Raw genomic sequence first — 26074 nt, 5'->3', positions numbered from 1 at the left:
ATGACTCAGATTCATAGCGCGTGCAATCAAGAAATATACAGATCACCAGTGTATTTCTCAGGAAAGAATTAAAAACTGTAAGGAGAGGACAAACAATTGCAACTGATAGTTAAACTCAGTAATGTCTGCCCTTTTTTGGAATACCTTAAGCATGAGAAAATGTGACTAAAGACTCCAGACATTGAGATCCTCTTACTACTTTTACCGTTCATCTGTAGAATTGCCACACCATAAACAAAAATGTTCACCGTCATATTGCCTCACAATCATCACTGCAATCTTGATTTTCTAAACACCAAGGAACCGAACCATGCAAGACATCCATAAAAGTTTCATGAAAAGGGAAAGGCTCATGACTTCAACAGTTCCGAGATGGGAAAAAAGACCGGGCTATCTACATGCAGTGACATTGTCTATTGCAGGACTCCTAAACACAATTCCTCATCTTCTCATTGGAACAGCACCCCTCCCAGGTACAGCAGCTCCAGGGGCTCGAGCCTGCACATTATTCATAAATATGTGAATTTCACTAGTGATTTTTATAATCCTTTGATACACACAAAGCAAGCATTAGAAGACAATTTACAAAGAGTTAGAATGGTTTTGAACAGATAATATTGAAAATTTTGTCAATTTTTTTGGATTAAGGAGATAAACAATGAATAGGAGACAAAATTAGACCTTATACTAGGTCTGCTCAATACAGAAAAGGCGGGGGGAAATGAATTAGACGTCTTTAGCACCCACCAATGAATTAGACGTCTTTAGCACCCACCAGCTTTCAAATAGGATTGTGAAGTACATTAGTACAATTAACACAGATTATCTTTCTTTGCTTGCCAAAAAGACATTCATCTGGGTCTCTGAAGCACTTTGGGGGAAGAATGATTGTTTAAACTATAAACCAATAATAGCATCAGCACTTGAGACACGCGTTTCTGCGTACTCAGTCAGCATTGTCTTCTGATCTTTAAGAGGTTAACCAAACTAGATGAGGAATCCTGTGATTGGTCCAAACTACAATAAAGTTTTTAATAAAAAAGCATTTAATTCTGCAGGCATTTGTAGACAGTTAAAAGGAGATGCCCCAAAAGATAACATTGACCAACTTATAATAAGTAAAATGTGCAAATATAGATACTATAGAGGGTGTAGAGAACAACGGTCACGAGGACCATGATGACGACATAGGTAAACTACAAAAGTGAGAGATGCAGGCTCTGACCTATAATGCAGAACAGCCTTTTAAATACTCCTTGATCCTGCGTTTAGACAACACCTACCTGTTGCCACTCACAATCCACCACTATGGGACTGAAGGGGCACACCAATATGTGAATGGTAAGAGGCCTTTTAAGGTCAAAGATTAAAGGGATGAGCAGCTGCTCTTTAAGCACAACTCTTAACATGGTGATAATTTCACTAGGCGTGCCAAAGGAGATGTGACACCTCTCCCTTAGCTTATGACAACCTTTTAATCCCCTCTCACATTATCCTTCTATCATAGCATTCAAAACAAACGCTATGGCTTTGCCTTTGGCATGCCAAAAAGATTATTATAAAAAGAGGTCTGTCCCAATGAGGTTCAAGAAGGATTTTCCAAGTTTGAGACTTGATAAACTTTTCTTTGTGGAAAGAACAGATAAGGAATGTGCTTATTCAAAAGAAGCAGATTAAACCCTTGGCAGGGATATAAGGCATGGAAACCTAACCCTATCTTTCAATAGAGATGCTCATGTGGTGTCCCCTCTCCTCTCAACGTTGAAATGGTATCAGAGCATCACCATCGGTGTCCTCTCTCCTCTCAACATTGAAATGGCATCAGAGCATCACCATCGGGGCCCATACTAGTGCTGAAAGTTGGAAGGTGTAGATCTTGAATATGTTTGCATTTCAACGGGGCATTATACTTCATTCTCACTGGTTTGCCTTGTAACGGGGTATTCCATTGCACATTCCTTTGTATTTTTTGCCTTCCAATGAGGATTCTGCCACATGGGCATCTGAAGGAGGTTCCGTGTTGCAGATCTGAAGCAAGGGAAGGTAGCACCATGGACTGCATATGTTCAGCACCCCGGCAGCCAGAGCCTCAGCCACGTAGGTTAAGATGTCACCGCATAGGGGCTAGTATGGAAGGATGAAGGGCCTCATATAGGCCACAGAGGGCCTGGAATAGATCCGATTGCAGGAGTAGTTATGGTGGAAAAGGCCAAGTTTATGGTTCAGGCAGGTGGCCAGACCAGGTTGACCTAAATAGTGGATCAAGCCACCTTCTAAGGTCCGCCCCAGAGAATAGGTCGGGGCTCACAAGGTCCCAGTCAGCCTCATTTAGAGGCTGCCTCATTTAGAGGCTGATCGGCCAGCAGGAGAGAAGGAGATAGACCGGCTCCTCCTCCTCTGCCTTGAGCGGCATCAAGCAGGTGATCCACCAGAGCTTTCTCCAGCAACTACTAAAGCCCCAGAGGGTACGCGGCAAATGAGATACCCATAGACTAGGAGCAAGAGCATGCCCACTTTTGGTACCAGTCTTGAGCAGCCTCATGAGAGCTATTGATGTACTTGGTATTGTCCACATTTGTGTACCTTCAATAGACTAGAACATACCCGACCTTACAAATTAGTTTTTTTAATATAGAACAAGAGAAAGAACAAAGGAAAGAAGAGAGTTGGTAAGCGACTTTAGACACACAAAAAAGAGTAAATGAGAAAAATTAGAAATAACAATAACTTAGTAAGCAAAGCTACTCTTATGTTCTCATCAGTACCCAAGCATAAGCTGCCATCTTGGTTTTGAAATATTCCACAATCTCTTGGGTAAGCCCAGTGCTTACTAAGCTTTGAGATTCCAACTAAACAACAAAAACATTGAAGTAAAAAGAAAGAAACAAAGCAGAAAATAAGATTAAGAAATGAGAGGGGAGAGAGAGAGAGATAGAGAGAGAATGAAACCGACCTTGGGGAAATCCACAGGGCAGTGAACAGATAACAACCAGAAAATACCTAACTTTCAGCCATAAAGGAAAATATCCACAACACACCAAATAATTCCAGAGTCAATATAGGAGCTACATTGCCCCTGTCTTCATCAAACACCAGATTGGCCCTAAACTTAGCCCACCTTTCAGTATTTCTTTATCTTTTATTCAGAAGGCATCAAAATTACAGTAAAAGCACTCTCGTGCATCCCACCAAAAGCAGCCAACTGAATAATCTGTTCGCACGCACTTCCGTCCTGCTTTGCAAACAGTTCCAATTTCAAAAAGGCATCCCAGTCCAGTGCAACATTCCATAGTGACCTTTCTTTCGTATCTGGCTGATGAATTCTAACCTAGCAACTCCAAAGCAGTCCTGGCAGGAGAGAATATTAGCCAAGTCTGTCCTGGCAGCTCCAAAGGAGTCCTGGCAGGGCAGAGGCCAGCCAAACAGCCAACCTTGGTTGTTCCTAGCTTACCAAAAGGTCAACTGCAGCAAGGCAAGAAACTCTGAAGGTTCTGAGACAACTGTAGAGCTTCTGGGAGGCTAACAACTGACAGAGGGCCCTAGAAACCCTCGAGCAGCAGCATGCAAAAAGGCAAATTGATCTAGAGCAGTCCCCCAGCCATCTGGCAGTCGAAATCAGTAGCAACAACCCTGGAAGAGGTGAAAAACAGCAAAAACGATCTCCTTCTGACACCCCTCAAGCCCCTCGCAAACCAATCCTAAAAAGCGATTTGGTTCAAGAAGCAGTCTGGCACCCTGGAAGCCTGCAACAAAGATTTCATCCAGTTTTGGAGACCTAGAGCAGCTCAAACAGGTGCGAATTTCTGAAAATGACCTCTCTGGTGACCTTGGGGTGGATCTAAAACAGCGAAATCAGGTCTGGCAGCCTCGTAAAGCCTCTGGCAGATGCGACTCGGTAAATCCTCCCATCGAGAGGCAAATCAAGTTGCTTGGAAGCTCCAAACTGCCTGGAAAAGTGCGATTTTGATAGGGGCTTGGCATGGAAGGCTCCTAGAAGAAGTGTGAATCAGATTTGGGGCTCTGGGAAGGCACTAACAGCAGGCATGCAGTGGAGGCTCCTAGCACAAAAACAAATTCGCTTTTTAGCTTCTGGCAGCCCACCAACAGCCCATAGACTGCCCTAGTAGTCAAAAATCAGCAAGGCGATGTGATAGAATAGCCCTGGAGCACTTTCCTAGCCTGTGGCTTGTGTCTCTGTTTTCTGTGGTCCAAAAACAAGCCTCAAAGCAAATTTTGACTTTTTGCCTTGTCCCACAAGCCAACTTGCTCCTGGAGCTATTTTTGGCTAAAGGGATTTTTACGCCTCTCTAACCTTCAGTCCCTTGCCTTGGTCCATAAAGTTTAAATGTTCTTTGAACTGTTTTAATTAGTTGGAGGCTAGGGCAGTCGTGGCAGAGAATTAGATTAGGCTAAATTTCCACCACAGCACAACCGAAGCCAAAAGAAGAAGAAGAAGAAAGAAACAACAACTAATGCTGACAAAAGGGAACAATATAAAGCAACATACAAATAAGAAAACAAACGAGAAACCAACACAACATTACGCACAATCCCTTGTTGCTTGCATATGTGAGTGTTCTCTCACATCTGTGCTTGTTCTTTTGGTATATTGGGTGTGCACACGTCACTAAGCGAGTGTGATCTTGGGTGTTAGTAATATGTGGCAATATTTCTGCTGCAGGTTAGGATATATAGCAGGCTAGCCTCTATATTATAACCTCCCAGCTAGAGCCCTTAGATGGTGGTAGAACACACCTTCTTCATTGGTTGAGGTCACGATGCAAGCAGCTTAGCAATAGCAAGAGTGTTGCAGCTGATAGCAATTATGCCCACACTGCCTATTTTCTTTATGTGCTTGATATACTAAATCATAGAGAAAAAAGTGTGATGGATTAAATAAACTCGGTCTCTAGACTCACTCCTCTACATTATTGTCTATTCAGATTACAACAATTGTGTGGCCCTCATTTCCATGGTAAAAATACACGACCCCTGAACATGTATGCTAAGTCGATTAACTATTATATCGATAACTATCCATTATTACTGCGGCCTGTATGGTACTAGTTTAAAAAGAATCGCCTGAATGCTACTAGTTTAAAGAGATCATTGATTCCATCCTTTGTGACCTAGTACTCCAGGCTTTATATGCCTCTATTTATTAATGGCTTCAGGAAGCAAGTATACATTATGTCCTCTCTGCAGTTCTATCATTATACTAGATCAATATACTTATGGCTGGTGTAGGTTATGTGCCCAAAAGACATTCCTACCGAGAACTGACAGATATAAAGCTGTTTATTGTCTGCCCTGACATCTCATCTATTATTTACAACGTAATATAGAAGATCTGCAACTTCAATCACAACCTGAGCCATTTCATATCTTTAACAAAGAAGCCTTGCCACTGCCCACAATAAAACAGTTATATATGGCTCACCACAATGTAGAAAAATCAAAGCATTTCCCTGAATGTGAAATCAAAACACTTACTGTGACCACAAAAGTAAAAAAAAAGTCACAGAAACCATTAATAGTGAAATCTGGCATCAAAGTTCAAACCTTGGCACGAAGAGCTGCAACCCGGCCACGTCCAACTCCAATACCTGCTGAGCCTTTGCCCTGCAAGACAAGGCACTGTCTGCTTCAATACGCTGTGTCTTGACAGAAAATGTCGAGCTATCCAGAATGGCATACTCAACAACAAAAGAAGGAAGTTACAGCACCCTGATTTTGGCATCTAGGCGCTTGAACATAGGTGCGTTCTTCAACATATCAGGAATGATCATAAACCTGAGAAAGGAAGATATCCACGTGTACATATCAGAGTCTGCAAGTCAGCATTCTCAGTTTGTATATGTCCACCTTTTACAGATTATTTTCAAATTAGCAAATCACAGATTAATGATGTTGATAAGGTACACAGCCCACTCAAATGAGCACAAACACATCATTTCTACAACTGTCAGGAAGATGATTTTTCCCTTTAGCAAACAATTTTCATTCTCCACTTTGACCCAATTAATATCTTGTCACGGGGACGTGAAGTTATGAACCGTGACTAACTTTGGCTTAGGGGGCTAGACCAGGGGAAGCGACACTTCCCAGAAGTCCCTAGGTGCACACACTAGGCCTACTTGCTAGGGGCAAGGCAAGGTTTAGAGGGGTCTTAAAGTTAGGCCCAAGGAAACCAATGTTTCATTGGTTAGAAGGGGTTAGGATTTTATTGTGAGGGGCAAACCAATGGAACAAGATTTTAATGTGAAGGGCAAACCAATGTTCCATTGGTTTGCAAGGGTTAGAGCTTTAATGAGGGGGCCACATGGCATCCCCTCGTGCATACCTACCCTCTTCCTCTCCTTCCAAGGCCAACATACGTTTTCTATGGGGTCATTCATTTTTCACGCATTTTTGGAGATCGCCTTTTCCCCATGTTACTTGCTGCTGCACGATTTTCAAGGCTGCTCCTTTGCTCATATTTTTGGCACGAATCCCAAGACGCTTTGATCATTGGCTGTATGGAGTCCTATGCACGCTGCACGTTGTATGGCTTAAGCATGTAAGGTCCAGAGGACACTCCAGATTAGCTATACGGGGTGCATTGATTAATGTACGTGCAGTTTTCCAAGTTGTACGGCTGACTCTATGATCCTCTTCCACGATTGGTGGTGCTCTCTGCTGGTTGATCGTTTCTCATCTCTTGCCCGGGACTTGCTTGCTCTCTTCCCCCCCCTTATGCCTCCAGAACTTTCTCTCTTTCATTCTTCTAGCTGCCCTTTTGCCCTGATAGCCTCCACTCTGGATCTGCTGCCCCTGGAGGAGTTTTCGGAGCTGGATTGAAGTCAGTTGAAGCTGGTTTGAGTTCTCTTATCACCATCCCTTTCATGTGATTGCATTTGGTGATTTTTGGAAGCTTGTCGTTGCTCCATTTGTTGTTTGGAGTGTCCTATGGACCTTACAAGCTTAAGCTGTCACTGAGTTACCGAGGGTGTGCCTGGGAGAGTGCCAGAGGGGCAATGTGTTGCATTTGGATGCCTTGAGGCTGCTTGAGCATTTTGGGAAGTGTATGGATGCCTGGTCATTAACAGTTGGTTACAGTCTTTGTGTAATGCTTGGATACCTTTACAATTGGTCATGGACAAATGGTGAACGCCTTAGCTTTGCCTTGGGCCTTGGGTACTAGTGTGTGCACTAGGATGGAATGCAGGTTACAGCCAAGGTTTGGCTTGGACAGTGGAATAGCCTGTGGGGCAGAGCACAAGGGTGAGCCCCTGTTGTATGTACCAATTTCATTCCTAAAGAATAAATAAATACCAGAAGGGGCGCCAAGTGTTTGGGGCCAGTGTGGTGTCTTGTACTTGGTTTCATTGAGCAGGGGCACTCTAGCCTCCATCCAGTCATTTCTCCAGTTGTTTCTAAGTGGTACTGTTTAAAGTTAAGTGGTTGGAAATGATGCAATGTGGCTGTGAATAATGAATATGCAATGCAAGTTATGGTCTACTGCCCTTTAGAAAACTGAAGGCCGGTTACAATCTTGTCCTATTCTGTTCGCTTCAGCTACCAGGCCTCAATCTTGTCCCAGGCATTGTCAATGGCAGAACTTCACACAGTTGTGCCATGGCACAGAAGTTAGAAATACAGATGACATTTTATCTGGATATTCATGCTCTCTCATCAGAAGAGCATGATTCCCATGAATGGCTAAGCTATAAACCACCCTCCAAGATGGCATATTCTTTATGCACTCACAAAGCTACAACTCGGATTTCTTTCAGCTTCCAAAATTCAGTCTCAATTCCACTAAGCAAAATGGTACTTTGTACCTCAATAACATTCTCAGGTGATTCGGAAGATGATCAGCAACCTTTGAGGAAGTTGAGGGGATCAAGCCCTCGATCTGCCTGGTTGAGACCACCCCCCATACAGGATGCCAGTGGCAGATTTCCCACAAGTGGATTTTATCAAAGGCTCCCCACATGAAAGGGCTCACCCTTGATGATGGGCCTTCACAAGGTTTGGCAGCGGCTGTCTGGAGGACTCATTCAGGCTGTCTGGAGGACTCATTCAGCTTCCAAAATTCAGTCTCAATTCCACTAAGCAAAATGGTACTCTATACCTCAAAAAACATTCTCAGGTGATTCAGAAGATGATCAGCAACCTTTGAGGAAGTTGAGGGGATCAAGCCCTCAATCTGCCTGGTTGAGACCACCCCCCATACAGGATGCCAGTGGCAGATTTCCCCAAGTGGATTTTCTCAAAGGCTCCCCTCACATGGAAGGGCTCACCCTTGATGACAGGCCTTCACAAGGTTTGGCAGCGGCTGTCTAGAGGACTCATTCAGGCCAGTCCCACATGCCCGGAGGAGTTTGACAGACAGCCACCATTTGCAATCAAAAGTGTGGGACCAAGAGGGACTCAACAAGGCAGCGGTCACACATCCGTTGGGCACCCAGTGGGATAGTAGCCCAGCTAGGTCTTTAGGGACTTGGAGCCACCTTCCCACGGAGGCAAAGTCACGAGGGCATGCACTCTCTCATTTGAAGGGGGCAAGCACTAGATGGCAGAGATCGACACGCCGATTGACATGACCATGCAGGATCTAACCCTATCACATGCCTGGAAACTCAGAATCATGCACAGGCGCCTTGATCCTCCCGACCACCCCCGAGCACGTGGTAACCTAGGCATCCCATCGAGAGGACCTTCGATACACCACCTATGATCTGCCATGTAGATGGCCAGAGTCTCGACCAAGGTCCAAGCCCCATCCATCAGTTGAGGGGTGCTCAATGGAACTGCCACAATAGCACTGGCCCTCCCTCTATATAGAAGGAAACCTATAGATAGCATGACGCTATGAATAGCTTGTTCGAGGTGGTGGCCTCACTCCTCGTTTGGGCCTAGTGGCGCATGGTTTATTGGTGGAGGCTTGCGGCTGCAGGAAACGTGTACATTTTGAGGGAGAAATCCCATAAGCATAAAGTAGTATTTGGACACCCTTGAATATAAGGGCTCAATTGAACCCTCCACAATAATCCCCTCCTGGGACTTTTTGGGGGACTGTGGAGCACCACATGGCTATGGGGCAGGCCTTGGGGACCCCTGCACTCGGCGTGATTTTCAGGACACGTGGCAGCAGCTACGTGGCTCAACATGGTATCATAGCAATCTAATCGACTGCGGACTGTGCAAGATTTGGGCATGGCCCCCGTGTGGGCGACACGTGGTGGTTGCGTGTTCTTTGGGCGACGGAGGTGTTGAGATCCGCAGCCGCATTAAGTGCGACTGGGCGGGTTTATTGCGGCAGGCAGCTTGTTTGTTCTCACATGGCGGCTCCCTTGTTTTCTTTGGCAGAGGTGCTGCTACTCATGGCATTTATTGGTCGTTGCTCCTTGTTGATTGACCTGGCCTTGTATTTGGCCATGGTTAGGTTTAGTCAGCCTCGAGTTTGTTTGCCTCGGGGTTTGACCCCACAGGGGGGTGTTGGAGGTGGTAGCCTCACCCTCGTTTGGTCCTAGTGAAGCATGGTTTATTGGTGGAGGCTCGTGGTGGAGGCTCGCGGTTGCAAGACACGTGTATATTTGAAGGAGGAAGAAATCCCATAAGCATAAAGTGGTATCTAGACACCCTTGAATATAAGGGCTCAATTAAATCCTCCACAACAATCCCCTCCCGGGACTTTTTGGGGGACTATGGAGCACCACGTGGTTATGGGACAAGGCTTGGGGACCCCTGCACCCGACATGATTTTCGAGACATGTGGCAGTAGCTACGGGGCTCAACATAGCTGCCTCCATATAAAGCAAGCACTATATATGAAGCAATCTCTATATATAGCAATCTCAGCTAAAAATAGCCATCCGGCCCTTTGCTATCCCTGCTATCCAACCCTAGGTACACCATGCACATGACATATGGTAAACGTGGGTCAAGGGATAGCAAAGGGCCGGATGGCTATTTTACATTCTCTAATAATCAATACATGGAAAGTAAACCTCTCAATCTGAACAAAGTTACATATCTTCGAGAATTCTTCTCGAGAAATCAAGTAATCTTGAATCTGCAAAGTTAGTTCCTTTGGCATATTCATACACAAACATGGTAAAATCTTGGTACCTAAAGGTTAATGATTCTGTCGACCCCCAACAATTGAATTCTGCCTTGGTATTCACAAAAAACAATTGAACCCCAAATCTTGATATATGGGAATCATTGTTCTAACAACCCCATCAATTGAACCCCCGGGTCAATTCTTGGGTTGCAATTCTTGTCAACCCTAATTTCTGAATTATAAATTCTTGGGTTGAAATGCATGACAAACTTTCCATCGCAGAACTATCAAGTACCCATCTTTCCAAGTGTCTTGCTTCAAAAGAAGCATTCTCTCAATCTATGAAAAACCATGTCCAATCTCGAACACCCAGAGAGAACAAACAGATAAAAGTGGTATACCATTAGTTCTTTACCTCGTGATGGAGGAATCTTCATGTAACTATCAATGGGTAAACCTTGACCAAAGATATGTCCCCAAGATCCATCCGCTAATTTTCTATACTTGAGGACAAACAATTAAAATTCAGTTGGCTACATCCAGTCAATGGTACCGTTCTGAACATGCATACAGTCAACTATCATAAGAATAACAGCCTATGTGATCCAAAGATTACAGAAATATGCAATCCGAGATCTCTCAAAACAAGATCCACTATTGGATATCCTATAGAAAACTTGTGCACAATAAAATCGCTCCTATCACAGGATCATCCAGTACTTAGGATCTCTAATCTTAGAACGCCATGTTCAATCAAGGCACTGATAGACCATCATCATAATAGATGTAGTAACTCCCCCTAAGATTGCTTCTAAACTATGGAGCTCCAGGGTTGAACCCAATGATATATGGCTTCTCTTAGGGTAAAGAATCTTAGTCGGTCCTTGTAAAGTGTCTATGAACCATGCCCCCAATTCAAGTCATCCTACTCGTGCTTCACCCTAGTGGCCCTTAGGTATTGCTTCACCTTGATTATACCACCACATCAGAGAATGTTAGATGTAACATACCTTAGTGTTCCATGCCACCCAAGGTATATTGCAAGTTAAAATCCCAATGGACAATAAGACTGAATCAAGATAGCCAATCCCTCTTCATCCCGGACCATCCCAGATTGGTCGGCGTGGCAAATCTGTTCTCAATCCTTGTCTTAATGTGATTATATGACCCCTTGTGTCACAATATCAATACCAAAGGCCTATGAGAAAATGTTAGATATCAATGCTCCACTCTCGTGTAACTACGCGGGAACCAACTAACCCCCCATATGAGGAGAAGGCATTTGAGTACATATGGAGAAGGCATTTGAGTAGCTCGGTTATCCGGTAGGTCCTTGTTTAGACACCAAATGAGGGCCATGTGTGGCCTGATGGCTGGACGGTTTCAGATAGAGTTGGCACACCACCAACTAGGCTACATGCAAGTGCAGGAAGGCATCCCTTGACTGATCGCACTGAGGGTAGACGGAGCATTTCCCGGGACAGCCCACTCTCGGGATGCGAGGCCCGTTTGGAGCCTCAGATGATCCCGGATGGCTCTGGGCCGAATGGCGACCATAGGTCAGTTGCTCTGTTTTGCACACCAGTTCTATTGTATGGTCGGTGGCCTATTTTGAGACCGACCCCCGGTCGACCGTTTTGGGCAAGCCTGACTGACTACAACTAGTGGCTATATAAGAGCAAGCCCGTGAAGCCCATTTCATCACTGACTACAACAACCCTGATTCCTTAGCATCCAGCCTCCGTCTTCTACTGTTTCCAGCACGCCATCGAAGCTTCTTTCACAGGAGCGCACGGTTGGGAGGCAGCGCCATCTATTGTATCCGTTCAACAATAATCAAATTTTCTCCATACTATCTTGTTTTCTCTCTTGCCTACGAGATCCTGCTATCTGTTGAGCACAGACGTTGTATTATTTTCTTACATGGTATCAGAGCCTGGACTCTAGCAAGACGATTTGGTAGTGTGTTTCTGTTTGCGAGCAGATTGTGAGAGATGGCCCAGCCCGCAAGACTGCGAATCCCACCGTTCGGCGAAAGCGGAAAGTTGAACAGCTACCAGGACCAAATGGGAACCGAAGAGCCGGAAGTGCATTTTCTTGGGCTACAGTGAAGAGACAAAGGGTTACCGTCTCTATAACCCTGTTACCAAGAAGGTAATTGTAAGTCGCGATGTGATCTTCTCAAAACAACCGCATCAATTGGAGGAGGATGCTTCCTTCCCAGACAACCAGGACCAGGATATCCATCCAGTACCACCACCAATAGCAGACCGAACTTCCCCAACGGTGCTTGGGAGGATTCAAGACAAAGAAGATGAAGAAGAGCCTGCAGAACCACAACGGCAATGGCCATTCCCGAAGTGGGTAAAGCAGCTTTTGGACGGTAGAGAACCTCCAACCATTGAGGAGGAACCATCCGAACACCGCCGGTCCAACAGATTAGAGGAGCAAAGAAGGGCGCAGGAACACTTAGTCAACTATGCTTTGATGACAGAAGTGATCCGTGCTGATGAACCCAAGTGTCTTGAAGAGGCACAGGGTGATGATAGGTGGATGGAGGCTATGCAGTCGGAGTATGGCTCCATAATGAAGAACAACACTTGGGACCTTGTGGATCAACCACCAAAACGCAAGGTAATCAAAACCAAGTGGGTATACAAGACCAAATACAAGTCCAACGGCACGTTGGATAAGTACAAGGCTCGGCTCGTGGCAAAAGGATTTGCACAGATACATGGTTTTGATTATCAAGATACTTTTGCTCCCACAGCTCGACTAACCACAATTCGCAGTGTTTTGGCTTTAACTGCCCAGGGAAGTTGGCCCGTGTTTCAGATGGATGTGAAATCCGCCTTTTTGAATGGAGATCTCAAGGAGGAGGTATACGTGGAACAACCACCAGGTTTTGAGATCCCCGTTCAGAAGGTAAAGTCTGCAAACTGAAGAAGGCACTTTTATGGGCTGAAACAAACCCCACGAGCGTGGTACCAGCGAATTGATGCCTACTTTCTGCAAAACAGGTTCAGGAGGAGCCCATCTGATGCAAATTTGTATATCTTCAGAGGAGGAGGCAGGTGTATGATCGTGGTCCTTTATGTGGACGACCTTGTCATAACAGGGAACCATGAAGAGAAGATCTCACAAACGAAGCATTTGCTAGGAAGAGAGTTTGAAATAACAGACCTCGGACTGATGCATTTCTGTTTGGGGATTGAAGTTTGGCAGGAGCCGAAACAGATCTTCATTTCACAGCTGAAGTATGCTGGAGAGATATTGAAGGCATTTGGCATGGCTGAGTGCAAGACAGTTGGTATCCCTATGGAGGTTGACGCGAAGCTCTCAAATGAAGATTCATCACCACTGGTGGACGAAGCGAAGTACAGAAGGCTTGTGGGCAGCTTGATTTACTTGTGCAACACACGGCCGGACATTAGTTTTGCGACTGGTGTACTAAGCAGGTTTTCCAATAAGCCCTGGGAGAACCATTGGAGGACAAGGATGCGGGTGCTAAAGTACACCAAAGGCACACTTGATTATGGCATCACCTATACCAAGGGCAACATCTTGACCGGATTCTGTGACTCGGATTAGGCAGGAGACATGGACAGCATGTTATGCTCTAGCCGAGGTAGCATGACCTCGGAAAGATCGGTGGGCATTTTCTCTTAGATGACCAACTTTTGTAATAGTTAATGTGCGTAAATGAAATGGTCAAGAGAAGTAACTGCCAAGGTCCTAGGTGAGGGTGAAATGGCATTGACTAGGTAGTTCTGAGTGCTAAGGCCTAGGTGCACCTAAATGTGCAATAACGCCAAGGGGCAAGTGGTTTTAAATGTGCCCCAAGAGAGGGGTAAATGGTGCACCAAGTGGAAAGGCTAAAATGATGACATTTGGCAAGGGGAACTATCTAGGGAACCCGCTCTAGGTTCTTGAAGATTGGATTCGTAGCCTAAGAACTAGATTTGTTGTAGTTGAGTAGTTGGAGGGAAGAGAGATCGTTCATAAGCCAAGAGAGCAACTTGATTTGTAGATTTGGACATCATGGACAAGGGCGATGAAATTGGGATTAGGCGCTTGGGTTTTGAGGTGTGTGTGGCTGATTTTAGTGAGTTTTTGTTGTTTTTGAGATGTGTGGCTGATTTTAGCGAGTTGTTTTTGGCCGGCTGGAGAAATGCGGGATTGGCTTTATAAAAAGCAAGACTTTTTTTTTTGCCAAGATTGTAGAAAAGCATGTTGCTTTCCTATTTTCTTGTTTTTCTCTAGCAGGAAAAGCACTTGCTCTAAATCAAGCGGCCACCCTTATAGAATTCGCCCTGGTCCCTTTTTGGCTATTTATATATCCGGGATCCCTTTTCTCTCTCACTTCCTGACTATACTTCATGGATGTGATTCTCTCTCCCCCTCCATTGGTTTGAATTTAGGTGCCTAGATTCCGCCATCTCCATTGTTGCTTTTCAGCCGCCTACTTTCTTGATCCCACGCAGCATCAACTTCTCTCTTCTGCTCATGTGAGATGCATGAATTTGGTCGCAGCTCCTTTCTTCTAGCTACTCTCTCTTTTGTGAGCTTGGAAGGACATCACGGCAACAAGACACCTTTGCTCGACTACTGTCTTATTCAGCTTGAGGTCATCCCAAGGTGTTACTTAGGGAGATGGATTCCCTCAAGGATGAGCTTTGGGAAGCTCTTCACTATTATGAGAACCCTTAGTACTAGAAGTATATTGCAGAAAGCTCGTGTTGTCCTAAATGTAAATAGCATGTTTTAGACTCGTTTGAACCACTTTTGGTTCAAAAGTTCCCCAATTATTACGAAATTGTCTTGCTATTAAATTGACCAGATTTTGGTTGGTTTAGTTTCTGCTTTGTAACTAAGTTGGCATTTATAATTTGATAGTATTTTTAAATTATATAACATATAATTTTTCATATATCTTGAAGTTTTTAGATATATGGTACATTGATGATGCCTGAGTATTTGTTACATATGAAACCACAATTAACAAAGGCCATTGGATGTCCCTTCCTAGAATCCTGGTGGATAGATTCTAGTTTGGTTTCTATTTGGAATTTGATCTCAATGTGATTGTGAGTCATACTATTTCATCGCGTCACCCTTTGGATATATGAAGGTTCTCATTGATTCGACTAGAATGGGTCTTGTTTTGGGTGCCTTCTTTGAGTTATGTCAAAGGGGAGGTTATTCATATTCTCACTTTTCCAGACCGAGGTCATAGATACATAGGATTCAAGAGGAGTTAAGGGATAGTACTTGGTTGTTTTCTGTAAGAAAATAATACAACGTTTGTGCTCAACAGATAACAGGATCTCGTACGCAAGAGAGAAAACAAGATAGTATGGAGAATCAAAAATTTGATTACTGTAGAATTGATACAATAGATGGCGCTGCCTCCCAACCGTGCGCTCCTGTGAAAGAAGCTTCGATGGCGTGCTAGAAACAATAGAAGACGGAGGCTGGATGCTAAGGAATCAGGGTTGCTGTAGCTAGTGATGAAATGGGCTTTATGGGCTTACTCTTATATAGCCACCAGTGGTAGTCGGTTAGGCTCAATTGGGTGATCGACCCAGTCCGCCCAAAACGGTCAACTGGGGGTTCGGCCCAGAGCCATCCGGGATCATCTGAGGCTCCAAACGGGCCTCGCAACCCGAGAGTGGGCTACCCCGGGAAATGCTCTGTCTACCCTCAGTGCGGTCAGTCAAGGGATGCCTTCCTGCACTTGCATGTAGCCTAGTTGGCGGTGTGCCAACTCTATCTGAAGCCGTCCAGCCATCAGGCCACACATGGCCCCCATTTGGTGTCCAAACCAGGACCTACCGGATAACCGAGCTACTCAAATGCCTTCTCCTCATATGGGGGGCTTACAAGTAGAGTTAGCTGGTTCCCGCGTAGTTACACGAGAGTGGAGCATTGATATCTAATACCCCCCTCAATGCCCACCCGCAAGTGAACTTATTTTTTCGGCCCAATGCTAAGTTGATGAAGATGCCTCTCGAGCAAGTCTCTTCCAATAGCCTTCGTGAAGATGTCCGCAGCATTCTTTGTAGTCGGGCAGTACACCAAGTCGACCTCTCCATCCATGATGAGCTTGCGTGCAAAGTGATATTGAATCTCAATGTGTTTTGTGCGAGCGTTGAACACCGGGTTCTTTGCAATCGCCATGCAACTCTGATTGTCACATGATAATTGCGTAGGCTTGTTCTGCAGTGCACCCATGTCCCCCAAAATCCTCCTCAACCACACTGCCTCGCAAGAAGCAAAGCATGCAGATTTGTACTCGGCCTCGGTAAAAAGAAAGAGCAACTGTGGGTTGCTTCTTGCTGACCCATGACACAACTCCAGATCCAAGTGAGAAACAGTACCCTGTCACTGATCTCCTGCTGTGATAAAGACTCTATCGATACTGAAGGAAACTCTAAAGCTTTGTTGATACAGGTCACAGGCGATGGCATCTGTCTTTTCCTCCCAGCCTACTCTCGTAGATAACATGTATCTTATTAATTCGTTCTTTTCTTTTCCTCATACATATCCACGAGACCCTCATTTCCCTAGATAGTTCCCCTTGCCAAATGTCATCATTTTAGCCTTTCCACTTGGTGCACCATTTACCCCTCTCTTGGGGCACATTTAAAACCACTTGCCCCTAGGCGTTATTGCACATTTAGGTGCACCTAGGCCTTAGCACTCAGAACTACCTAGTCAATGCCATTTCACCCTCACTTAGGACCTTGGCAGTTACTTCTCTTGACCATTTCATTTACGCACATTAACTATTACAAAAGTTGGTCATCTAAGAGAAAATTCCCACCGATCTTTCCGAGGTCATGCTACCTCGGCTAGAGCATAACATTCCTTCCCTCTTCAAGCATCAGCGTCCTCGATGATGAAATCTGGGAACACTCTCCGTAACTGGTATACGGATTCCCAGGTAGCTTCCCATAGAGGTTGACCATGCCATGCAACCAACACCGTGGGTATCTTCCGATTTCGTATTTGCATTGTTTCTCGGTCCAGGATTCTTGTTGGCTTGCGCCTTGCAATATCCTCTCTCTCCTGAAACAAAACCACACCTTCGATTAGTGAGTCACCTGTATGCAAAAATTTCTTTAAGCGCGAAACATGAAAAACCGGGTGCACCTTACACCCCTGTGGCAATTCTAATTTATAGGCTACACTGCCTATTCTCTTTAGAATCAACCATGGCTCACAGTATCGAGGTGATAACTTAGCACACTCTCCTGAAGTCAACGACTTCGAGTGCGAAGAAACTCTGAGAAAAACTTTTTCTCCTTCCTTAAATACTCTAATAGACCGATTTTCATCCGCATACACCTTGGCTCTATCCATAGCCTGGCGGATATTAGCTCTCGCAAATGCTAGCATCTCCTGCATCTGAACTACAAAGTTCGTGGCACTAGGCACTTTCTGAGGTACTCCAACCTTTCTGAGGTACTCCAACTATAGTTGGATTGACTGGTCTATAACCATAGTTCAGCTCAAACGGACTGAACCCGGTAGATGAATGTTTTCTATCATTGTAGGCAAACTCCAACAATGGCAACCACTTGTCCCACGTATGTTGCCTCAATGACACATATGCCCTCAGCATATCCTCTAAAGTTTGGTTGACTCTCTCCGTCTGACCATCCGTCTCAGGATGATCCCCACTACTCATTCCCAACTCAGTCCTTAGTGTCTCAAATACCGCTGTCCAAAAATGACCGGTAAATCTGACATCTCTGTCTGACACTATGGATCTAGGCAATCCATGCAGACGAAATATATGTCTAATGAACAAATCCGCCACTTGCGGGGCACTAATAGACTCTCTAGTCGGAATGAAGTGAGCCATCTTGGTTAGACGATCAACCACCACAAGGATAGAATCATACCCTCCTTGTGTCGTAGGCAGTCCCACTATAAAGTCCATGGAAATGCTCTCCCACTTACTGGTATTTCCAAGGGTTGTAAAAGTCCGGGTGGCTTCACCTGCTTGGCCTTGCTTACTTGACACGAAAAACACCGTGTCACATATTCATGAATATGCTTTTTCATCTTTGGCCAAAAGAAATCTCGCTTCACGAGATCATGTCTTCTCGACTCCTAGATGTCCCGCACACGGGCTATCATGGCACTGTCGAATGACTCTCTGCCTGAGATCATTCTGACCAGGTACTACAACCTTGCCATTTCTAACTAGCATACCATCCCTTATGGTATATCTTGCATATGTTTGGCATTTTTTGGATGCCAGGTCATTCATTTCATTTTCCCCGAGTTTTAACACATGAGCTTTAGGCCATAAGCTCTGGACAAACTCGTCCACTTTTTGAGTTTCTCTTATCTCGGTCATTAGAGCACTCTCTAATACCGTGAAACTCAGGTTGTGCATAATGCGAGACAACCCATCAGCAACCTTATTGTCTTTTCCTCTTCGGTACCGAATCGTTAAATTAAACTCCTGCATGAGCTCTGCCCACCTAGCTTGGCGGCCCCTCAAGTCAGGCTATTTACAAAAATGTTTCAGAGTATCATGATCTACATCCACATAAAACTCTGAACCATACAAATAATGCCTCCATGTTTTCAAAGCATGGATGACAGCATACAACTCCAATTCATGAGTTGGCCAATTCCTTTGAGAGGGAGAAAGCTTCTTGCTTTCAAAGGCTACTGGCCTTCCCTCTTGAAGGAGGACTGCTCCTACCGCAATGCCACTTGCATCGGTTTCCAGGAACAACGGTTTCTGGGGATAAACTATTTTTAACACTGGTCCTGTGACCACAGCTTGTTTTATGGTGTTAAAACTTTCTTATTGATTTTGTCCCCAAATAAAAGGTACTTTATCCGAGGTTAGATCAGTCAATGGCGATAAAATTCCGGAATATCCCTTGATATGCCTTCTATAAAACTGGACAAATCCCAAGAATGATCGCAACGCGGTCAGACTCTGAGGGATTGGCCAAGTTAGTATCGCAGCCACTTTCTTCGGATCCATTTCTACCCCCTGTGGAGTAATTATGAACCCTAAATATTCAAGCCTAACCATACACAGTATAGTTTTCTTTTTATTTACATAAAGACTGGCTTTCCTCAAAGTACTAAACACTATTCTTAAGTGTTCACAATGCTCAGTAATACTTTTACTGAATATCAGGATATCGTCAATAAAATGTACTACGAACTTTCCGATATACGGACGTAGTAAATCGTTCATAAGCATGACGAAGGTCGTTGGAGCATTGGTAAGTCCAAAGGGCATTACCAAAAACTCATAATGACCAAACCTGCTCTTGAAAGCGGTTTTATGCACATCCTCGGCTCTAATCCGGATTTGATGGTAGCCGCACTTAAGATCTATCTTGCTGAAAATCACGGCTCCATGTAATGCATCTAGCAAATCATCAATCCGAGCCATTGGATACCGGTGCTTAACAGTGATATTATTCAATGCTCTGTAATCTATACAGAGGCGAAACGTATCATCCTTTTTCTTCTTTAATATCACTGGCGAAGCAAAAGGTGAACTCACCACTTTGCGTAACATCAGTGCTAGCCGAAGAATCATTAACCGGCTCTACCGATGCTGTGCAAAGGAATAAAAACTCTACTTGAGCTTTTCTGATTTCCATCACGGAAACCAATGGTCCCTGAGGTATATCTTTTTCACCTCGCAAGACATAAAGCACATCATTCATCTTGAACTGATATACGTGCTTTTTTCAATCAATGGCTGGATTCTTCCTAGAATGCTATGCCATACCCAGGGCTATATCTGCATGAGCAAGCTTGGTCATTTCAAAATCAAGCTTCTCAGCATAGTCCTGAATCCGAAGCTCCAACTGGGTAACCCTTTGGTCCCATACTTCAATTGAACTTCCATCTGCCATTCTGACTGTATACGCATAGTCAGATGGACTTGTCTTTAATTTCAGCCTCTTCACGAGCTTGGAGTTCATCACATTGTGAGTCGACGCCGAGTCAAACAACACAATGACATCATGATTGGCCACTTGCCCTTTCATTTTAATTAACTCCGTATCATTAAAGGCCGTATACCCCGTTGCTGCGGGCTTAGATAGGATGTTATCAGGTGCACTCGTCACTAACTTAGCAACAGATACACATAACAAACAAGGTACTAACCTCTGAGAAGGTCCCGCCAGTTGCATCTGCATATGTTCCGCATTGGGACTCTCCTGCATTTCCACGTCGCATTCAGATATTATCATATTAGCCGTGTGACGGTCTTTATTCAGTGGACAATCCTTCCACTGATGTCGCTGAAGGCAGCCAAAGCACAATCCTTCTTTTCTAGCTTTCTCTTTTTGTTCAGGGGTCAACGAGGACTTTGACCAAGCCCGGGCTGCCATTGGAGTTATTTTCCTTTTCACCCCAACGGTGGTACTTGTTTTTACAGGTCCCTCAACCGGCTTCACTTGCTTGGTTTGGCCACTTGGCTGCGAGACACTTGTCTTTGAAACCCATTTCCTCTGAAATCCCCCTTTTTTTGGGTACTCATACTGAGTTCTTGCCTGCACAAATCCACCAGATCTGCCCCTGGCATCTAGGTCATGAAGCAATCCATCCCCACATTTCTTGTTGATATCGTCACCAAGACTTCTCATCGCCTACCCTCCTCACGGAATCTCAATTTCCAATTTCTAGCGCACAGCAACCGAGGGGTAGCGCATAGCCCTTGGTCGACTATTGCTTCCACAAACTCTCCCAGATACGAGCGAGCTACTCAGCCCATTTAGGAGCAAAAATTCAGAATTGCAAGAGTAATCATGAGAATGGAAGACATCTTTTCGGCATACCTCGTGTTGGATTCAATAATGACAGGATGGCTCTGATACCACAAAACACGACCCCACAGGATCTAACCCTATCACTTTCCTGGAAACTCATTCTCAAATCCAATCAAACCCATGCACAGGCATCTCAATCCTCCCGACTACCCCCAAGCACATGGGCTACAGCTTGACTCATCCAAAGGCCCATATCTAACCCAAGCGTCCCATACCACCTGAGCCCATCTAGAGGACCTTTGATACACCACCTATGATCCGCCATGTAGATGGCCAGAGCGGCCAAGGCCCAAGTTCCATCCATCAATCAAGGAGCGCTCAACTGAACTGCCACAATAGCGTTGGCCCTCCCTCTATATAGAAGGAAACCTCCCTATGGATAGCATGACGCTATGAATAGCTTCCTCCATATAAAGCAAGCGCTATATATGAAGCAATCTCTATATATAACAATCTCGGCTAAAAATAGCCGTCCGGCTATTTCCTATCCCTTGACCCACGTTCGCTTGCTGTCCAACCCTATGTACACCATGCGCATGACACCGATCCCCAGGCATGGTGGGAGGGATTGAGCAGTGCCTCGTCCCTCCCCCACTAATATTGACAATTTTCGAGGACCGGGATGCCTCTCAAGATCCACTTTTTGCATCAAACCCTTTATTCCTACTGATGCAGACTCTACGGAGTCTTGGGGCGTGGGGGATCCACTTTTTGCATTAGACCCTTCATTCCTACTAATGCAGACTCTACGGAGTCTTGGGGCGTGGGGGCCTTCTCTAGCCCACTTGAGATACCTTGACACTGACGAGATTTTGGATTTGCTCGAGTGGAAGAGGGTCAAGGTAGTAGGCCACTTAGGCAACAACTAGACCATCCACCCAATCACAAGAGGGGCCTTTGCTTATGGGAGGGCCAGCCTCTTCGGGAAATTCGGTGGGATCTAGGTGAATGGTTCTGGCCCATCCGTGTAGGGCGCTCGGACAAAGTGAAGGAGGTACCTTTTCTCATACATGACTCATATAGGGCAGCACTCTGCCTCGAGAGAGCATCATTGGTTGAAGCAGCAAGTTCCCTTGGAGATTCTCTCTCGATTTGTTCAATGTCTTTGGACCAGCCATAGGCCGCGAAAGATATCCTATTTTTTCTAGATAGCAGTGCATGGAGGCTTGTCCATTGGCCCTTGGATGGATCAGATGGTAGATGCCTCTCATACACAAACATAGTTTTGGAGACGATCTCGCATTGTCACTAGGGCTGCCGGGGATTTGGAAGGGAGCCCTCCAGATTGTGGCCAACACGCAAAAGTGAGAGTCGAGACTTCACTTGGGAAATGGCTGAATGGCTGACGAAGGGAGATCATGCCTTCTCCATTGACCCATCCTCTCCATCCTAGGTCCAGGGCCAACAAGTTTTTGAGAAAGAGGCATATGATGTGACTCCTCCATCTCGCCTTCACCAAAGGATAGTGTATGGGAGACGGTGGCCATCATCACTACTTGAAACATTGGGTTGCCCACTATAGTTTTGTGATTGGAGGCCATCACTTTCCCCCAACAACCACCTTCGTCTCCATCTGGCAAGATATCATTTAAACGCTGCATGCCATCTGGGAATGAGCATTTATGCAAGGCTGGCCTATAGGTATCTTTTAAGTCATTACCGTGAGAGGTATTTGCTGGATGTGTAGACCTCCACCCTGGTTATTAGTCCCTGTTCTACAGATTCCCAAGAGTGAGTTGGGTTCTCTCGCAATAGACTGGTTTTTTTGATAGCCAATTGTGTTTTTTTCTCTTTTCTCATGATCAACGCCTGTGGATTGCTGATTTGTATAGTTGGGTTTTTCGAGCATTGATAAACGTTATTGCTCGTTCACAATTCAATAATGGTATTCAGCTAGATCTTGATGTTGGCTTTGAGACAATGACACATGAAGCAACTATGGCAAGGTCTATGAGGGAGATTGATCATAAACACTTGAGCTTCTTCATTTTCAGCCCTACGTTAGCTGAGTTTTGGCACCTACATATGGCAATTTGTGGAAATTCATCATCATTGTTTTCTATAGTGCTATTTTGGCATATTCTATTTACAAGAAAACATGAAAAATCTCTCCAATGATTAAACCTGCTCTTTTATAATTAAGTAGAAAAATATTCAACTTAAACAAAAAGCAAAACTTGAATCCATAATGACTCCTACGACATATCTATTGAGGACCAAATTTTAGTAAAGAAATCCTGTAGGACATATACCTAGATGAAACTAGGAACATTTCCAAACTCATCCTCTAAAAACACAACTTAGTGCAGTTTCAATCTCACGAGAGTTACTCATAAGATTGAAAACCATAAACTCCATCACACATAGCAAGGACTAGCTACTATGACATCCCCACTGACGTCATCAGCGCCCAACAGTGGGTGTAGACCATAGTATAAAAGTATGCTCTCACACATACAAATCCACACACCCACACATACTTGAGCATCCATTTATACAAAGTCTTCGTACTGAGTTTCTGTCGGCACTACGGAGGTGAAGGGCAAACTCAGCCATGACAAAGGCTAGCACTAAAGGAGAAGGCTGGCAAATCCTGTAGGACAAATTAAGTAAAGCAATGAGTAATTGAAGTAAACATTTAGCCCATTTGCTGGTTTATGATGGACATTCTCTTGAGCCATATCTGCCAGCCATGGGCTGGCTTGAATATTCAAGACTTAGTAAGACTGCTTGGTTAATATGCAGGTAAAGACCAAACCAGCAAACAATTACATATATCTAGATGAACCCAGGACCATGCCCAAACTCATCCTCTGAAATCACAACACATAGTACGGTTTTGGTAGTCACTCACAAGGTGAAAACCATAAACTGCATCACACATCACAAGGACTAGCTACTGTGACATCCCCACCGACATCCTTAGCGCCCAATGGTGGGTGTAGACCATACTATAATGCTCTCACACATACATATCCACACACCCACACATACCTAAGCATCCATTTATACAAAGGTATTTGTACTGAGTTTCTGTCAGCACTCAGGAGGAGAAAGGCAGACTCAGCTGTGACAGGCTGGCACTAAAGGAAAATTCCATAATTCTTTTACTTAGTCTGCTCATTTTGCCTCAGTGTCCTCCTTGGAGGATAACTATGTACAATGGCCTGCAACAAGCACAATGCAGAAAACATGCATCTGCAATCTTCATCTGAGATTCCTAAACAAATTATGCGTAAAGAAGCTCCAAGCCCATGAATGCAACCAAGCGTTCTCACGACACCCAAAGTTGAGAGAATATTGTTCAGGATCGTTGAGTAGAAAGCAAGAACTCAGCATCGTGCGATTCTCAAAACATTTATTTTAGGAGAGGAAGAACGTGCACCATATTTCCTACGTACCTAACTTTGCTGCCTCGGATGAAAACGTGCTCCAACTGAGAAACCCTGCCATCCTGGATGCATTCCAAAATACTTCAGAGATCAGCAGCACATCTCGGAACTTATCTGTTCATCGAGATCCAATGACTGAATCCTACACGCTGTTCCTAAAAATCACGTACAATGGGGCAAAAAGTACTGTCGCTCTCAAAAATCTACATGAGCGCTTCGTGCAGTTTTCGTATCCTTAGGTACTAAGTTGTCAAAGCATCAGAAAGAAACCCTACCTTCGCAGTGTAAGTGATGTTCTCGAGCTGGCAATTCCAATTGTCCTCGCATTCGATGAGGGAACCGCGATAGAGCTCGCCACTCTTGAGCTCGATGGATACAATATGTCCCTCGGCTTCATGCAGCAGCTTGACAGGAATGCCAAGACTTTTACTCATGGCGAAGATGGTGATGACGGGACTGATATGATAAACCCTAAACCCCTACCTAGAGTTTCCTTGCGCACGTTCTACGTTCAAACATTCAAATCCCCCGCTAAGAAACAACCTTAACGACGTTATTCTCAAGCGCATGTAAAACCTAACCTTTCCCAACGATAAATTTTTCAGAGGGAGGTGGTTGGCAACGGTTTTAGACCCATTACCCTTGACACTCAATTAATGAAGTGTAGCATCCACGTGGCACACATTGCAAGGAGTAGACCTATAAAGTTTTGCATAGCGGCATGGGCTATAGTGCACAACTAGAGCAAATTGAAGGCACTATGAGGCTACTTTCAATGCATGCCTTACTAGTCCATCATACAACCTGACGTCCACAATAAAGCTCTAATTCTTTGTATGCACAATGAAGTGGAAAGTTAGTAAGATTGGGTTTGCTTTTTGGATCTTGAGAATCATTGTTCTCTCTTCATTGTCGTATTAGAGCTTGTGCGAGGCCCCCTTCTATTCCTCCCTTTCTAATGTATTTCACCAGTTTTGGATCATAGGCCCTGGTTGTTCCAAGTTCACCTAAAAGCCTTCCTCAACCATATGGCTTCACATTCATATGTGGATACAATATAATTTTAATTCTATTGTCAACAAAGTGACTATTGCTTGTTTCTTTCCGGGCTTGTTATACAATATTGATTTAGTAAGAATGTATACTAGTGGTCGAATTTGGCTCTTTAAATCTACCCTAATTTGCCTCATAGAATGCAAGTGATGTGTGTTTTTGATGGGTATCTCTTAGATATAAATGTTGATGTGAATTATACTCTTGACAGACTTGAATTTCCTCTTCACTAGCTTCCAATGATGCTCATTTGCATTTCGAATAAACTGATTGAAAAAGGGCATTTTCCTATCTTCTGTTGAGTTATATTAGTGAGCTTAAACATAACCAATTCCCTTAACTCAAAGATAACCTTAACAAGGGAATTGCATTCCCATTGGTACCCACTATGTTATGCACAAAATGTCTTCACTAAAACTTTCGATGCTTTTCTCGTATAGTTTATTTCATCAATCCATTTAAAGTTAAGGTCACAATGGATTCTTCTTTTCAAGGCCTTTTAAATAAGTACCCATGTTGACCATCAAAATTTCTTAACAAGAATCTTGCATAAAGTGGCATTCCCATTGCTTAGAAAAAGTTTGTGTGTGTGTATTTGAGTGACCATGTGTGAGTGATCTTCAAATCGATCCAAGGTCGATTTACAAAACATGGCCATTGTGTTCAACACCCATGGGGTCACTTCTCAAATGGTGAATTTGTAATGTGTGTGGAAGTGTTTTAAAATGTGCTTGAGTGATCATCAAATG

General features: G+C 44.4%; 1 protein-coding gene across 1 annotated transcript; it reads right to left on the bottom strand.

The window, feature by feature from the left end:
• On the bottom strand, positions 1-24923 carry LOC147879859 (small nuclear ribonucleoprotein SmD3b-like). The gene is made up of 5 exons (XM_087371776.1): positions 24548-24923; positions 24282-24334; positions 5727-5793; positions 5563-5622; positions 1-498 (listed from the first exon to the last, which is right to left on the bottom strand). Exons 1-5 carry the CDS (start codon positions 24704-24706, stop codon positions 442-444), a joined length of 396 nt encoding a protein of 131 aa, XP_087227902.1. The 5' UTR covers positions 24707-24923; the 3' UTR covers positions 1-441.
• Between the last annotated feature and the right edge of the window lie 1151 nt (positions 24924-26074).

Source organism: Dipteris shenzhenensis, chromosome 33 (assembly GCF_047967505.1).
Source record: "Dipteris shenzhenensis isolate YYH24624 ecotype China chromosome 33, Dip_SZ_1.0, whole genome shotgun sequence".
Taxonomy (NCBI): domain Eukaryota; kingdom Viridiplantae; phylum Streptophyta; class Polypodiopsida; order Gleicheniales; family Dipteridaceae; genus Dipteris; species Dipteris shenzhenensis.
This window is presented reverse-complemented; position numbering and strand designations above follow the sequence as displayed.

Coding starts and splice junctions, on each gene's coding strand:
- LOC147879859 (XM_087371776.1), bottom strand. CDS start 24,706: ATGAGTAAAAGTCTTGGCATTCCTGTCAAGCTGCTGCATGAAGCCGAG. Junction 24,335..24,547: donor ACATCACTTACACTGCGAAG/GTAGGGTTTCTT, acceptor GAATGCATCCAG/GATGGCAGGGTTTCTCAGTT. Junction 5,623..5,726: donor GCCTAGATGCCAAAATCAGG/GTGCTGTAACTT, acceptor CTTGTCTTGCAG/GGCAAAGGCTCAGCAGGTAT.